General features: G+C 36.0%; 4 protein-coding genes across 7 annotated transcripts; 1 reads left to right on the forward strand and 3 right to left on the reverse strand.

Annotated features, from left to right (window-relative positions):
* Positions 1-255: 255 nt before the first annotated feature.
* Positions 256-737, forward strand: LOC118681751 (uncharacterized). The gene is made up of 2 exons (XM_036367943.2): positions 256-339; positions 435-737. Exons 1-2 carry the CDS (start codon positions 256-258, stop codon positions 735-737), a joined length of 387 nt encoding a protein of 128 aa, XP_036223836.2.
* Positions 738-2,813: 2,076 nt separating this feature from the next.
* LOC106626740 (uncharacterized) lies at positions 2,814-4,760 on the reverse strand. The gene is made up of 5 exons (XM_014246594.3): positions 4,264-4,760; positions 4,096-4,209; positions 3,744-3,991; positions 3,073-3,183; positions 2,814-2,993 (listed from the first exon to the last, which is right to left on the reverse strand). Exons 1-5 carry the CDS (start codon positions 4,369-4,371, stop codon positions 2,825-2,827), a joined length of 750 nt encoding a protein of 249 aa, XP_014102069.2. The 5' UTR covers positions 4,372-4,760; the 3' UTR covers positions 2,814-2,824.
* A 114-nt stretch (positions 4,761-4,874) lies between these two features.
* On the reverse strand, positions 4,875-7,566 carry Tfb1 (transcription factor B1). 4 transcript variants are annotated; one of them, XM_070108555.1, is made up of 6 exons: positions 7,443-7,566; positions 6,956-7,201; positions 6,558-6,896; positions 5,491-6,498; positions 5,246-5,421; positions 4,875-5,174 (listed from the first exon to the last, which is right to left on the reverse strand). In XM_070108555.1, the coding sequence occupies exons 2-6, from the start codon at positions 7,107-7,109 to the stop codon at positions 5,049-5,051; spliced, it is 1,803 nt and encodes a 600-aa protein (XP_069964656.1). In that variant the 5' UTR covers positions 7,110-7,201; positions 7,443-7,566; the 3' UTR covers positions 4,875-5,048. The 4 variants fall into 4 exon arrangements, with proteins under 4 accessions (XP_069964656.1, XP_069964654.1, XP_014085456.1 ...); XM_070108553.1 differs by having other exon boundaries at positions 7,371-7,523; XM_014229981.3 differs by having other exon boundaries at positions 7,348-7,498.
* Positions 7,567-8,888: 1,322 nt separating this feature from the next.
* Arc2 (Activity-regulated cytoskeleton associated protein 2) lies at positions 8,889-9,953 on the reverse strand. The gene has a single exon (XM_070108556.1). The coding sequence runs from the start codon at positions 9,732-9,734 to the stop codon at positions 9,111-9,113; it is 624 nt and encodes a 207-aa protein (XP_069964657.1). The 5' UTR covers positions 9,735-9,953; the 3' UTR covers positions 8,889-9,110.
* Positions 9,954-12,932: the final 2,979 nt, after the last annotated feature.

The raw sequence follows: 12,932 nt of genomic DNA on the forward strand, positions 1-12,932 counted from the left end.
TAACATTTTTTGGAGCTCGAATAAGTATAGAATATCATAAAATTGTATGGTTGGTAATTTCCTTATGAGCACGACGATACTATCACTTTCGCTTACAGTTAAATGGAGCGTAGCTAATCACACTTAAATGGGCATTGTTGCAGATATATATGTTTCTAGATTTTAATGGAAAATATCACAGAAAACATTTGCATATTAGTCTCGATTATATTATAACCCCACGGATTTTTGTGAGATATGAAGTCAGGAATTCTAATGAATTTTAAAAATATTGTGGTCATTTGGTTAACGATTTCAGCAGCCGAAGCGAGATTTGAGGATTTTGTAGTTAAAGATCGGGTGTGTAACGGTTCCTGTACACCTTAGCAAATATAAAGCTCAATATTATATAACCTTGAAGTTAACTTAAATTCCTATTACCTTCCGACTTCCAGAATGACTTGACCCGGCTGGGCTATGACGATGGCATCGCCGATGAGGATTATGAGTTTGATGAATCTTCGTTTTCTAATATAGAATTTTTGCAGCAATTATCCGAAATTGATCCAAACATTATGGATATGTTAAACGGCGTCTCATTGGATAATATGCCACCGGGTTTGCTCGAGAAACTACAACAATATTATGCAATGATGGACTCATCAATGTGCATGGACGAAGATGATATGTGTCAGTTTGGTGAATTTCGGAACTCTTACGATACAAATGGCTTCGATGATACACTACAACTTGAATAACACTTACACACAGTTTAAGATGCGAATGTGTCTCTTCCAATACAAGTTTAATAAGCCACATATGCCCAAATAGCATTGTGCATTCATCGTATTCACCACTCAATGTAACCAAATATTCCCAAAAGTGAGCTAAACAATAAATTCGTCTAACCGATTAAAGGAAATACATATACTTATACTACCTAGGTTTGAAAGTGGTTTATAGCAGTATTTTATTCAGGATCTATTGAATTCAATGAGAGTTCACTAAATCGCGTCGCTATAATTAAAGAAAAAAGACCGCACATTGCGAGTTGCACTATTTTCATAAAACAACACAATCTATGTGAAGACACTCATATTGTATTGAGGAGCCATAAGGAATTGATAACTGTTGGGATTGTAGAAGTGTAAATTTAAAGTAGTTTTAATAACAGTCGTGCTTTGACCGCTTTGACTAATCTTCGATTATTTCTTCCTTGACAAAGTTTCTCATAAAATCCATTATCTTTAGCCAAATATTTGACTACAAACAGAGAGACCCAGAAGTTGTAATTATGATTGTATAAGACCCTTTTCCTTTCGCTTCAATAAAATTATTCTTTCACAGAGGTGTAATCAGTAAAAGTGTACGAATTTCAACGCTTAAGCTTTGATTTTATGTTTTTAAATACTTTTATTCAAAATGCTCTCTTGTAATTGGGTTTCATAAGGGGTTATATACAGATAGAAGATCGAAAAAAAGTGAATTTTCCAAAAGTTTTTCTGAGAAAACTTTTAAATTCATAGATCCAAAAATTTTGGTATTTTTTAACTGTATTTGAAGACTTAGTACTAGTAAAAATATTTATTTAGAAAAGAGCTACAGCTGATCTCCGGGAGCTCCTCTCAAAAACGTTTTGCGGTGGCCACTATATCTCTGAACTGGATCATCTGAAATTACAAAATCTAACAGATTTCATTAGAGTAATGGTAAATCCAGAACTAATCGAAGGAATAAGCAAAATTAAATTTTTTAACAAAATGGCGGTTTCTCAAAAAAAAAAAAAAATATTTATTGGAGTGAAAAAATCTTCGATTAATTACTAATAATAAAATATATTTATAAAGCTCGTGTTACAATTTGAGAGTAATTGGTTTAGCCGTTTTCGAGTAATGTTGGTCACCGACTGCGAAAATACCATTCTGAGGAAAAAGCGTTTAAAGTTTGGAATGCACTTTACATGGGATAAAAAAATAGTTTTTAACTTACATGGAGTCGTCTATTCCAGGCCCATATAAGAGACCCTCCGCCGGTATTTCAGGTATAAAAAAAAAACAATCAGACATTGATTTACACATCTAAATACATTAGAAGGGAGCATTTACAATAGGCAGGTGCATAAAAGGGACGGCGTTCAGGTAGTTGCTACCGCTCCGGCTTTGTACTTCCAAGCACTCTAAAACGCCTTTTCAAATTTGCGTTAAGCAACTTATCTTTTACGTACCCCAGCGTAATTTGCCGTCACAGAAGACGAAATTACTTGTTCCCATCATTGATCAATGGCGGCATGGACGCAGCCTAAGCTAGCAGTGCTATGGCGATTATTCGGAAGTTCATTTTAGCTGGAGAGTCAGACTAACCGTTCTTTGGGTACATTCTAAGTTATATAATTTTGAAAATTTTGTTTAAAGTAGGTGATTTTATGTAACTGTTGTGTGTTTTCCGTTCCAAATATTTGATATTAATTAATTTTATTGTCATTAATTATTTTTGATGCCAGAACATTAAAATAAAGCTTTAATTTTTCATATCAGAAAATTAAAATATACATACTGTATATATATTATATATACCATAAATATGTAAGCCACCCAGCTACAGATTTGAACTACGTGGAGAAAATGATTGCAGATATCCTCAATCCACTGAATCCAAAGCTCACCTGCTCGGAACATTATGAGGATTATAACTAACGAAACCCAATTATCGGAACATTGACGTCCTCATAACAGTCGGGTCTACGTAAAAGTGTCGAATTATATAAGGCTAAGGACAGTCCGAAAATTATTTCTCGTATTTATATTAATTTACTAAAAATAATTTTTACGCAAATGTTTTATTTCATTCATTTATTATTCATTAAATCATCGAGAATGTCGCCAAGCGGTGCAGAAATTAAATCCAAAGGATTTTCTTGGCAATCGGCTGCATACTCTTCACAAAATCCATACGAACCATCTAGTTCGGCTTGATAGTAAGGAAGTGGAAGATTTTCATGTGCAGACGTGCTAGGACTGAAAGTTATAGAAAAGCCGACACTTATTATGCAGTCATGGAGGCAGAAGAAGTATTCTTAAAAGGAACATGACTTACGAAAACATTATATGAACTAATGTGCCGAGCACACCGTTCACCTCACCCAGGCCGGAAGAATTTGTTTCGCAAATCAAACGCAGCAAGCAGTGCTCAGCATTGTAGCCGCTTCTGAAAGAGAACAAATACATAAACAGATTTATATATTTCTTTATAAATTAATGTTTTTTTTTTATATTAAGCACAAATAAAGCCCGACAATAATATTGGCATATGAACACCATAAGTCACACGGCACGAGGACTTAGGCGACCAGCAGTGATTAGAGCCTTTTAGTTCGCTTCGTTGCATCAAATCGCCACACCACTGTAGCGGAGGCGGAAGAGCGCCATCAAAGACATCAACCGCCTGCGCGTAAGCGTGACTAATTAGAGTTTTTCCTTTGCTGCTGCGCGATTGCGTCGAAGAAAGTATTTTCACACTCATTTCATAATTGATTATTAAAAAATAAAAAAAAAAGCGGTTGAGAACCAAGTGAGAACATTGATACAAATGCACATACACGCACGCAATAATGCATAATATTCTTTGGCGCAAATTATTTTACGGAAAAAAGTGTGAAGTGTGAAAATATCAAAATTCTAATTTATCGATAATCAAATGGAAAATTATTAAATTTGACTATTTTGTATATTACTATTTTTGGCTTTCAACTTTCATGAAGTACAAACCTTTTGAATTTATCCATAAGTATGTGGTAGAAGTGAGTGCGCGAGAGCAATGAATTTGGCATACCTTCCGTTTGTCGCCGTGTTCTTGTTGCGGATTCTTTAGCATAACTTGTTGTATTCACTGTATGCGCTGTTGTTGTTGTATCTGTAGTAATATTTTGGAACGTGCAGTTGATACAACCGTCTGTCTGATTCAAATGCCGTAAGTCCCTAGCTTGAGGCAAGAGATCCTCATCTTCGATACCCGTCTGAAAGCATTTTTATTGCACATAACAGTACGGTTAAGTTTCAACTAATAAATGTGCTATATATACACTCTAATGTGAATGCATATGGATATTTTTTTACGAACCGCTATTGGAGGCAAATTCCACGTGTACGGCAAGTTGTAGTTCGCTTCAAAATTGTAAGAAATAAAGACATTCCGATGCGGCAGCTCCAACGGCACTGCAATGGCGGCAAAAATCTAAAAGCACACTTAAATTACTTTCAACTGCTTTCGAATACTTTGCGCACTTACACCATATGCGGAATTGGTTGGAAAAAACGCTGCACCACAACACAGGTTACAACACCAAAGCAAGCTTAGAAGCCGCAAACAAAAGTCAGCATTTCGTCGCACGGCCATTGTACAGCACTATTGATGGTTATTTGTCAATTATTTGTTTAATTACTTTAACCGATTTTTATTGAACTCGTATCTCCTCACGTCTTTTCAAAGAAGGCTTTAAATAACGACTAAATGCATTAACCTCCTTGCCAAGCTATTTGCTATAAGTTAAGCTGCCCATGAATGAGAATAGGTTCTACCATTTCATTACTAGAGAGCGACACTACAAATAAGCCACAGAAAGTAGTAAGAGATCGCTAATTATTTATGTCAACAAATCACAAGAAAGCGACAGCGATAATGCAGCACGTCGATAATATAAGATACTTGAAATAAATTCTAAGCAGAAGATGCCAATCCAACCTAATATTTAGCTTTCTCTTTTAAAGAAAAGTCAACATTCTTTGCTTAAAAATATTTTTATTCTAAATATTTATGCTTGTTGAACCGTTATTTAAGAAAATAAAAATTTTTGTTTATATCTGAATCTAATAATAAATTCAAATATAAATATCGGTAAATTAGCTGATGAGCGATGAGAAATGAGTTGTAATTTGATTGAATATATACAGTTGAACAAAAACAAAAAACAAACAGTTTCAGAAATTTCCAGATGAAGTGAGTGCATGTTCTCAATTTCGGTTTTGCCGTTGTTTAACAACCATAGCAGGCACATGCGTTTGCACGAAGGGTTATTACCTATTTTGGCGCTTCTTTCGTTCTTGCCAAGTTGCAAATTTCGTGTTTGCCGACTGCAGCAGTCGATTCAAATGCTGAGTGAGGGAAGCACCCAGTGGAGAGAGCTCATGCAATGCACGGCTCTAAAAAAAGAAACAGAAAAATAAAGAATATAAGAAAACCTTTTGCAGATAAGCTTTATTGTTGTAGATACCTCGAACGGCACCAGTTTAGCCATCTTAAAGCGTTGAAGAGCGTCATGCATGCGTACGACCCTTTCTTCGGCTTCTGTGGTGGTTGGTGGGAAGCAATTCCAGAAATGTTTCAACAATTCCGACAGCGATAAATATAAATTACGTAAATCCTTCTCAAAATCGGGAGGTACCAACTCTTTAAGTAAAAAAAAAAAAAAAAAATGATTAAAAATTTACTCAAAACATGCGCTTGCCACAGACTTACGACCAACTGATTGCTCATGAAAGCCACGCATAAGCGCACCACCCGGACTCAGCTCGCCCAATGCATTCACCGCCGCCGTGGGACTAACCAGAACTTTGTGCGGTGTACGTTGGTTCCAATTTTCTGTGGCACGCATTAAGTGATATTGAATTTCTTCCATACGACGTGGATCCTCATGCATATCATAGCCGGTTATTGGCATGGGACCATGTAAATACCGCTCTTCTTTGGCTAGTGACAATTGTTGCGATTTCTTAATTTTTTTACTGCTATCGGTTGTATCTGCCGCTTCTATTAACGGTTCGCCAAGATCCTCATAATGGATTTTTTCTATAATCCGTTGACGTTTTGCCGGCTTATCTGGGCTTCCAAGTACGCCGTTGACAGTGGAATTACTTGCTGAATTAGTATCAGCATCACTTATTTTGTTCTCCTTTGATGATTTGGGTTTTTCAACCCCTCCATTAGCTCTAGCGGTTTCCGTATTTTTCGAGTCTTTAATTTTATTTGCTGGACCATTGGCTGTTGAAGTAGAGCTCCCGGACACATCGGCACAAGTCTTCAGCACCATTATTGAATGTTGGTTAAATCTTTTTATCATATTTTGATGGACAATATTACCACTATTCGATTTGTTACGATCGCCGGCTACGCTGCAAAAACCTTCCTCCAACGGTACATCTTCAAACTGCCTCAAATCCAGCAAAGGATCGCCAGCTCCTTGTTGGACCGCAGCTTTTAAAGTTTGATCGTCAATTTTTCCACATTCTGTAAAAATATCTTTAGAACCGGCTGTAATACGATCACGATGAAAGTAATGTGACTGGAAGAATTTGGTCCAGAATTCTGCTTCCGTCATTTTAGAAGGAACATTTTCTTGATGCTTTCTTTTCACGGCGGGATACGTCTTAAATATACACAGAATTATGTCGGGCGTTAAATTATATTTCAAGCCGTTGCAACCATCAGTTTGTGGCTTTATGTCAGCAAGAAAGGCGCCAGAAACACCTGTACATATGGAAATCTTAATAAGCTGACCACACATTTTCTATACAATGTTAACTCACCAATATCCTGTTTTTTATTGTTCTTCTTCATGGCATGCTCCTTGGCGTGGGTGGCCCAAAATTCTTCACTGGTTAGTACTTGTGTTATAACTAAATCCTTATAGAGTTGCAACAAATTTGGATTTTCCGAAAGTATACGATTTTTCTCTTCCAATTCCTTATCGACTTTTCGCTTGAAGTTTGGAAGAAGCTGTTGCAGCAACTCCTTCACTTTATCGCGGTCTTCAAGCACCGCTTGCAGTCCATTTCGATTGACAAAATGGAATGTGGAACTATTACCATCATGCAATACAACTTGAAGTTGAACTTTTGGTTTACCTTCAGGCGATATTTTCTGCACTATTGGAGAAACGTAAATGTAATTACACTTTCATTTACCGTGTAAATTATGCATTTACTTTTAATGTCGGCAAAACGATGTGACACCGCCACAGTATCACGATTTTCCGCCATCCATGCCAGACGTTCATTCATTACATAGAGCGTGCCATCACCTTTTTTATAACGCACTTCGCCCATTTGCAGCAGCACATCCTCACTGCTCGTCGTCATATCGACCGCAAATAGTTTATGTTTCCTTCAAACTTTATAATTTCAGCGCCACAGGACAAAGAGACGAATAGTAGATAGTTGAAATATGTTGTCTGTTAAAAAGGAAAACTATTAAATATTTTTTGAAATCGAAGTCACAATTTTCAATCACAAGCCTAGCGGTATCGCTTTTGCTAGCTTCACCGAAACTTAGATTTGCTGTTATGCTTTTTATTACGCCATTCATTTTTCTGCTTACCTAAATTTTCAATAACAATTTACCTTTCAATTGTTTACCAAGAACTATTTTATAATATTATAACACAATTTAAAACTGGATTTATCGTCACCCACCGTTTTAAAGGTGCTCTGTCGCCATTTGCAAAACTCCGCAGCACACGTAAATGTCATATTGCTGTTTGGTCGCTGTCAAACTGCCCAACAACAACTGCACATGAAAATTCCAAGGGTTCACTGCAAACTCGACTGTGAAGTCATGAAAGTACGCAATTCATATAAGGTATGATTTCAAAAAAAATTATATGCCTGAATTAGATTATACTTGCAATTCAATTCTCAAAAAATTTGTCAATCAATCGAGAGTGTTAGCAAACACTACTTTCATAGCCTTACAGTAAATTTTTTAATTGTACACTTTTAAAATCATATAAAATTAAGTGTAATGCAAACTACTATTTTTAGCAATGTATATAATCCTGTGCAACCCTGTGGAGGGTTCTCAGAGGTATATTTATAGGTATTAAGCATGTTTTATATGAGTGCTTTTACATTGGGACTCTTTTGACACTCATTTTTTACAAATTCTCTTTTGATGTCGCTCTGTGCATTCACACGGGCAAAAAGAGTCCAGCAACTCGAGTCTAGTTTTTCTGCGTTCCTTTTCACAAAATTTTCGTAAATATTTGTGCGGTTCGATTGCGCAACACTTAGAGGGTGTTGCATATTTCATTTTTATTTTGAGAATTCCCTAATCCACCAGAAAGTCCACTACTAATATTTTCAAGGCCAAATTTATATCAGGAATTTCCTAATCTCTAAATATTAAAAATTCATAATTTCTTTACTCCATAATCTATATCTTAATTTTCTCCTCATTTACAATTTTTCAAAATATTTCTATTATTCTATGCATACATATTTGCATATTACATACAAAAAATAGATAACAAAATTCAAATTTGTGAACGAATTCATTTGAAACCAAGCGCTCTTGCAACCGTTCAAGGATTTGAAAGTGAAAAGGAATGCTGAAAAGGGTAGCAGCGAGCTGTTACGAACAAGAACACAAAGCGTGCCATCCGAACACGAGTGGCACGGTCCCTTCGTCTTTCCTCGTGGTCCCCTCGCCAACAATAAATCGGTTTGGGTTACAAAAGAGTCTGTGTGTAAAAGCGATCTATGTGAGGTTGTTTTTCTGGAGTGAGTTGTGTTTCGGTGTGTAATGTTCATTGTATAGCCTAAGTAGATGTATACAATGGTTTCGGTGTGTAATGTTCGAGATACGGTTAAAAGCCAATGCAACTTATATAAATAAGAATATGATACTATAAGATACATAATATAATTTTGTTAAAAAATAATAAACAGGATATAAAGCGCAATTAAATTAAACAATAGAATAAAAAAAACTTATGTACGAGTATAAGCGACTGTATACACAGATAACTGTAAATGCCTCAAGAAGCTTGAAATTTTTCCCTTTTTTCTAGGAAGTGACAGTTCTGGCCGCATATAAAAAACCGTTCTTTTCCTTGTTATATTTATATCAACTTCGAATGGTCTCGTTTTTCTTCGTTATTTATGTTTATTATTTTAGAACATATAGTTGTAAAAATTTATTTATTATTTATGCATTTTTTATTATAAATATTTCTTACTATTATTATACAAATTAATAATATTCTATTACTTTCCCTTATTATAGTGAGAACACAATGTACTCTTTCGCTATGAAGAACAACTGAAGATCACAATTTACTGCTGTGACCATAACATTCCCTATTAGTTGCGTCTTCCTATAGTGTTGTGTCGCTCCACATTGCGTCCCTTCTCTAAGAGCTCTCTATACGTTTTAATTTCATGTCGCGGTATTTGTTGTTGATATTTTGAACCCAGCAGGCCATAAACAAAATCTAGCTCAGTCTCCACATCGTGTCGCCCCTCCGGCAGTTTCGCTATCAGAGCGCGCTTCTGACAAACAAAGGTATCAATCGGCACGTGATCGGACTGTTTTGACTCGAAAATCTCAACGTATATTTGATAGGGTGGTTTCGTCGGTGAAAAGTGGTCGCGCAGCAGTTGTAGAGCATCTTGCCACGACTTCGCATCGCGGCGTACGCCCTTCCACCATGTGGAAGCAATACCTTGAAAGAGAAGTGGCAGACCTTTCAGGGCGTCTTTATCGCTGATGCCCTCCATGTCCTTGTAGGTTTCGATGGCATTGATGAACTCTTCGACGGCGTCGTTATCACGCTGCCCATGGAAGCGTACATTGCAATTGCCAAAACTGCTTTTCGCCTTGTTAATTTCTTGTTGCTGCTGCTGTTCGGTGTGTTGTGGGCCGAGCGCTCGTATTGTTTCGAGTAATTGTTGAAATTGCTCATCGGACATGCAACCAGTCGACATTTTTGCGTAGCTTTTGTCTTTTATTCAAGCGCGTTGTGTTTTTATAATAGTAAACGTGATATAAAAGCGTGAGCGCGACGAACTGATGACAACTGCAGCCGCAGCCGCAGCCAAGAGAAGACTGTTTTCGTTTGCCGATATATGTGGGTACTCGTCTTTGGGTGGTGGTTCTCTTAGCTGGTTGACTGGGAGCGAAAAGCTCCAATAATTCGTCGGGTCAGCAGTTGTGAAATATACGTAGCCGGTTATTAGTCATCGGTAATTTGTACAGAGCATCTCTGTCAGAGCTTGTCGCTCCCTAAATATAGTTCATAACAAGTAAGGAAGGGCTAAGTTTGGATGTAACCGAACAATTTATACTCTCCCAAAGTCAAATGGTATGCTCGTTTGAGATTGTTTGATTTGCATAGTGGAAAGTGAAAGAATCGGATGGAATTTAAAATGGTGTTATATGGGGAAAGAGGCGTTGTCGTTATCCACTTTCGCACTATAACATAGAAATATGAAAGGAATGTTATGTACCGAATTTGGTTGAAATCGGTTAAGCAGATCACAAGATATGGGTTTTCACCTAAAAGTGGGTGGGGCCACGCCCACTGTCTAATTTTGAGCGCGGTTCCTATAAAGTCATCTCATACCATCCCAGAGGTAAAATTTAATGTCTATGGCATGTTTAGTGCTTGATTTATAGCGCGTTTAGTTTAATAGTACCGTTATATGGAGAAAGGGCGGGGTTGTCTCCCTATTTCACCCATTTTCACACTGTCGATAGAGATGCTGAAAACATTTGTTCCCAGTGATTTTGTTATTATAGCTTTAGTGGTTTAGGAGAAATGCACAGTAAACCTATTAGAGGGCGTGACCACGCCCACCTTAAAAAAATTTTAATTGCAGATGCCCCTCCCTAATGTGATCCTGTATACCAAATAAAAGTCTTTTGTCTTGTTGTGGAGCTTAGTTATGGCAATTTATTTGTATTTGATTATTGGCGTTTTGTGGGCGTGACAGTGGCCCGATTACGCCCATCTGCAATACCAACCGTCTTACGGTACCAAGAAATATGTGTACCAAGTTTCATAAAGATATCTTAATTTTTACTTAAGTTATGCCTTGCACAGACTGACGGACGGACCGACAGTCACCCGGATTACAACTCGTCTCTTCCTCCTGATTATTTATATACATATTTATATATAACCCTATATCTAACTCGATTAGTTTTAGATGATACAAACAACCGTTAGGTGAACAAAACTATTATACGCTGTAGCAACATATTTCGAGAGTATAAAAACGCAATGTTCGAACGAAAAACGGATTCGTCGAGTTTAATCTGTGTTGATTTTAGATCTTATTAGTCACAAAAAAAAATTCACGAAGTTCTAACCAAATATACAGCTTTTACATATTTTGGGAGATTTCGGGCAGAATTAATACCTTACAAATAACTGTTAACTTAATTTCAATGTTTACTGGCATGCCTGGATGTGGAATTTAATCAATACCACAGGTGTGTGGAGAAATGACTGAATGAAAATGAATTCCATACACTGATCGGCTCACTGTGCACCTCTCTGCAGATATAGTATGTATGTAGGTGTACTTTTGTTTATTGAGATTTTCAAAGAGAAACAGGAGAGGAAAGCTTATAAAAGCCGGCTAACTTTTGAACATTTATTTTCTGATTAATAGAACAGATTAGAGTACTCTTTTTTAACGCGCAAAACAAAAAATGGTAGCACTTCAAACCAGAAAAAGTTTCTTCTACATATATTAAAAAAGATTATCAATAAATATAACGACTCGTTTTACCGAAATAATGATCGCATCATAGAAATTATATTACCAATTATTATCGATATTAACTCTTAATTGCATTACCTACCTTACCTAGGTCAAGGTAACCCAATGCAGACATAAACAGTTCCAACTTCCAATGCAAATATGAAAAACAAATGAAAGAATATGCATTGGCTGCACTCTTTTGTGAAAGGGATAAACGAGGTTATAGTTTCTATGGTTTTTTCGCGTATTTTATGAGGTCATTTAGTCTATTGGGGGTAAAAAATGTTCAAATCTTCTGACTGAAATTGATATCAACCGAGGTGGATTCTAAAAACTTTAAAATTTGTTTCTTCTTTTTTTGTTTTCGAGTTAAGTTGTGGATTGTGGTTTTAAAAATATGATTATTATTTAACACAAAACATTTCTCGGTTCACATTTATCACATTTCTGCTTATCCATTCGTTGGCGTTCGCATGTGGCACAGTTACCACACTTGGTTCTTATTCGAATGAAGGTTACTGAAAGGTTAATTATTAAAAAACATATGATTGCCTGTAAACAAATTTAAATATAAATATGTATGTGTATGTTTGCATTGTCATTGCTAACCCTCAGCAACTGATTCTAGAATGATATATCTGAATAGGGATCTCATCCGCTCAATAGCGCCCAGCAGGATGCTGCAGCTTGCTGAGCCTTTGTGAGTTCGTGTGAAAGATGGAAGGGCACAGTAGATCTAAGGCCGCGGCTCAAGCCTCAATTTATTTCTATTCTATTCTATTCTAAGCACTGCGAAATTTAATTTCAAACAAATTAGCACCTGTTACCAAATAAGCTTAATCAATTAGGGTAAGATAAGATTATTGATAAGAAATACCATTACTCAAATAATATCGCAAAAAATATGTATGTATGTTTCTAATAATTTCCACTTTGGAACACCTCAATCCTTCTGATGTCCTATGTAAATGTTTGTAAGATTTATTTTTTGTTTTTTGCCAATCGCCTTCAAAATTTGCAATATTAATTGGACTAAATTCCTTTCCATATCATAATCATATTTTCCATACAAAAATACAAACACACATGCTCGTATTAGAATTTTTACAAGCCAAGAGGAAGCATTAAGCTATTTCATAACTTTTGGAAATTGAAGCAAACAATACGAATTTCCTATGAAAAATAGCCACTAATTACACAACCACATGAACATATCTGTAAATACATTCACATTATTAATATATACTTATTCAAATGTATGCATTGCTAAGCGCACCAAATTACTTGAAAAGTTTTCCGATGAAACCTTAACTATGGTCATTTGAAGAATTTTTCTACAAATGTTGTTGTGACAGCAAAAGAAAACTTTATTTTGTCATATAAATTAGTTATTTGTTGGCAAAATTAGAATAA

The sequence above is a fragment of the Bactrocera oleae genome, chromosome 4 (genome assembly GCF_042242935.1).
Source record: "Bactrocera oleae isolate idBacOlea1 chromosome 4, idBacOlea1, whole genome shotgun sequence".
NCBI lineage: Eukaryota > Metazoa > Arthropoda > Insecta > Diptera > Tephritidae > Bactrocera > Bactrocera oleae.

Excerpts from the sequence above, each read along its gene's own strand:
- LOC106626740 (XM_014246594.3), bottom strand. The coding sequence starts at position 4,371 with ATGGCCGTGCGACGAAATGCTGACTTTTGTTTGCGGCTTCTAAGCTTG. Across the intron at positions 4,210-4,263 it reads CAACCAATTCCGCATATGGT|ATTTTTGCCGCCATTGCAGT; the intron begins GTAAGTGCGCAA and ends GTGTGCTTTTAG. Across the intron at positions 3,184-3,743 it reads CTTATGGATAAATTCAAAAG|AAGCGGCTACAATGCTGAGC; the intron begins GTTTGTACTTCA and ends GTTCTCTTTCAG.
- LOC118681751 (XM_036367943.2), top strand. The coding sequence starts at position 256 with ATGAATTTTAAAAATATTGTGGTCATTTGGTTAACGATTTCAGCAGCC. Across the intron at positions 340-434 it reads ATTTTGTAGTTAAAGATCGG|AATGACTTGACCCGGCTGGG; the intron begins GTGTGTAACGGT and ends TCCGACTTCCAG.
- Arc2 (XM_070108556.1), bottom strand. The coding sequence starts at position 9,734 with ATGTCGACTGGTTGCATGTCCGATGAGCAATTTCAACAATTACTCGAA.
- Tfb1 (XM_070108555.1), bottom strand. The coding sequence starts at position 7,109 with ATGACGACGAGCAGTGAGGATGTGCTGCTGCAAATGGGCGAAGTGCGT. Across the intron at positions 6,897-6,955 it reads TCGTTTTGCCGACATTAAAA|TGCAGAAAATATCGCCTGAA; the intron begins GTAAATGCATAA and ends TTTCTCCAATAG. Across the intron at positions 5,422-5,490 it reads TCATGAGCAATCAGTTGGTC|AGTTGGTACCTCCCGATTTT; the intron begins GTAAGTCTGTGG and ends TTTTACTTAAAG.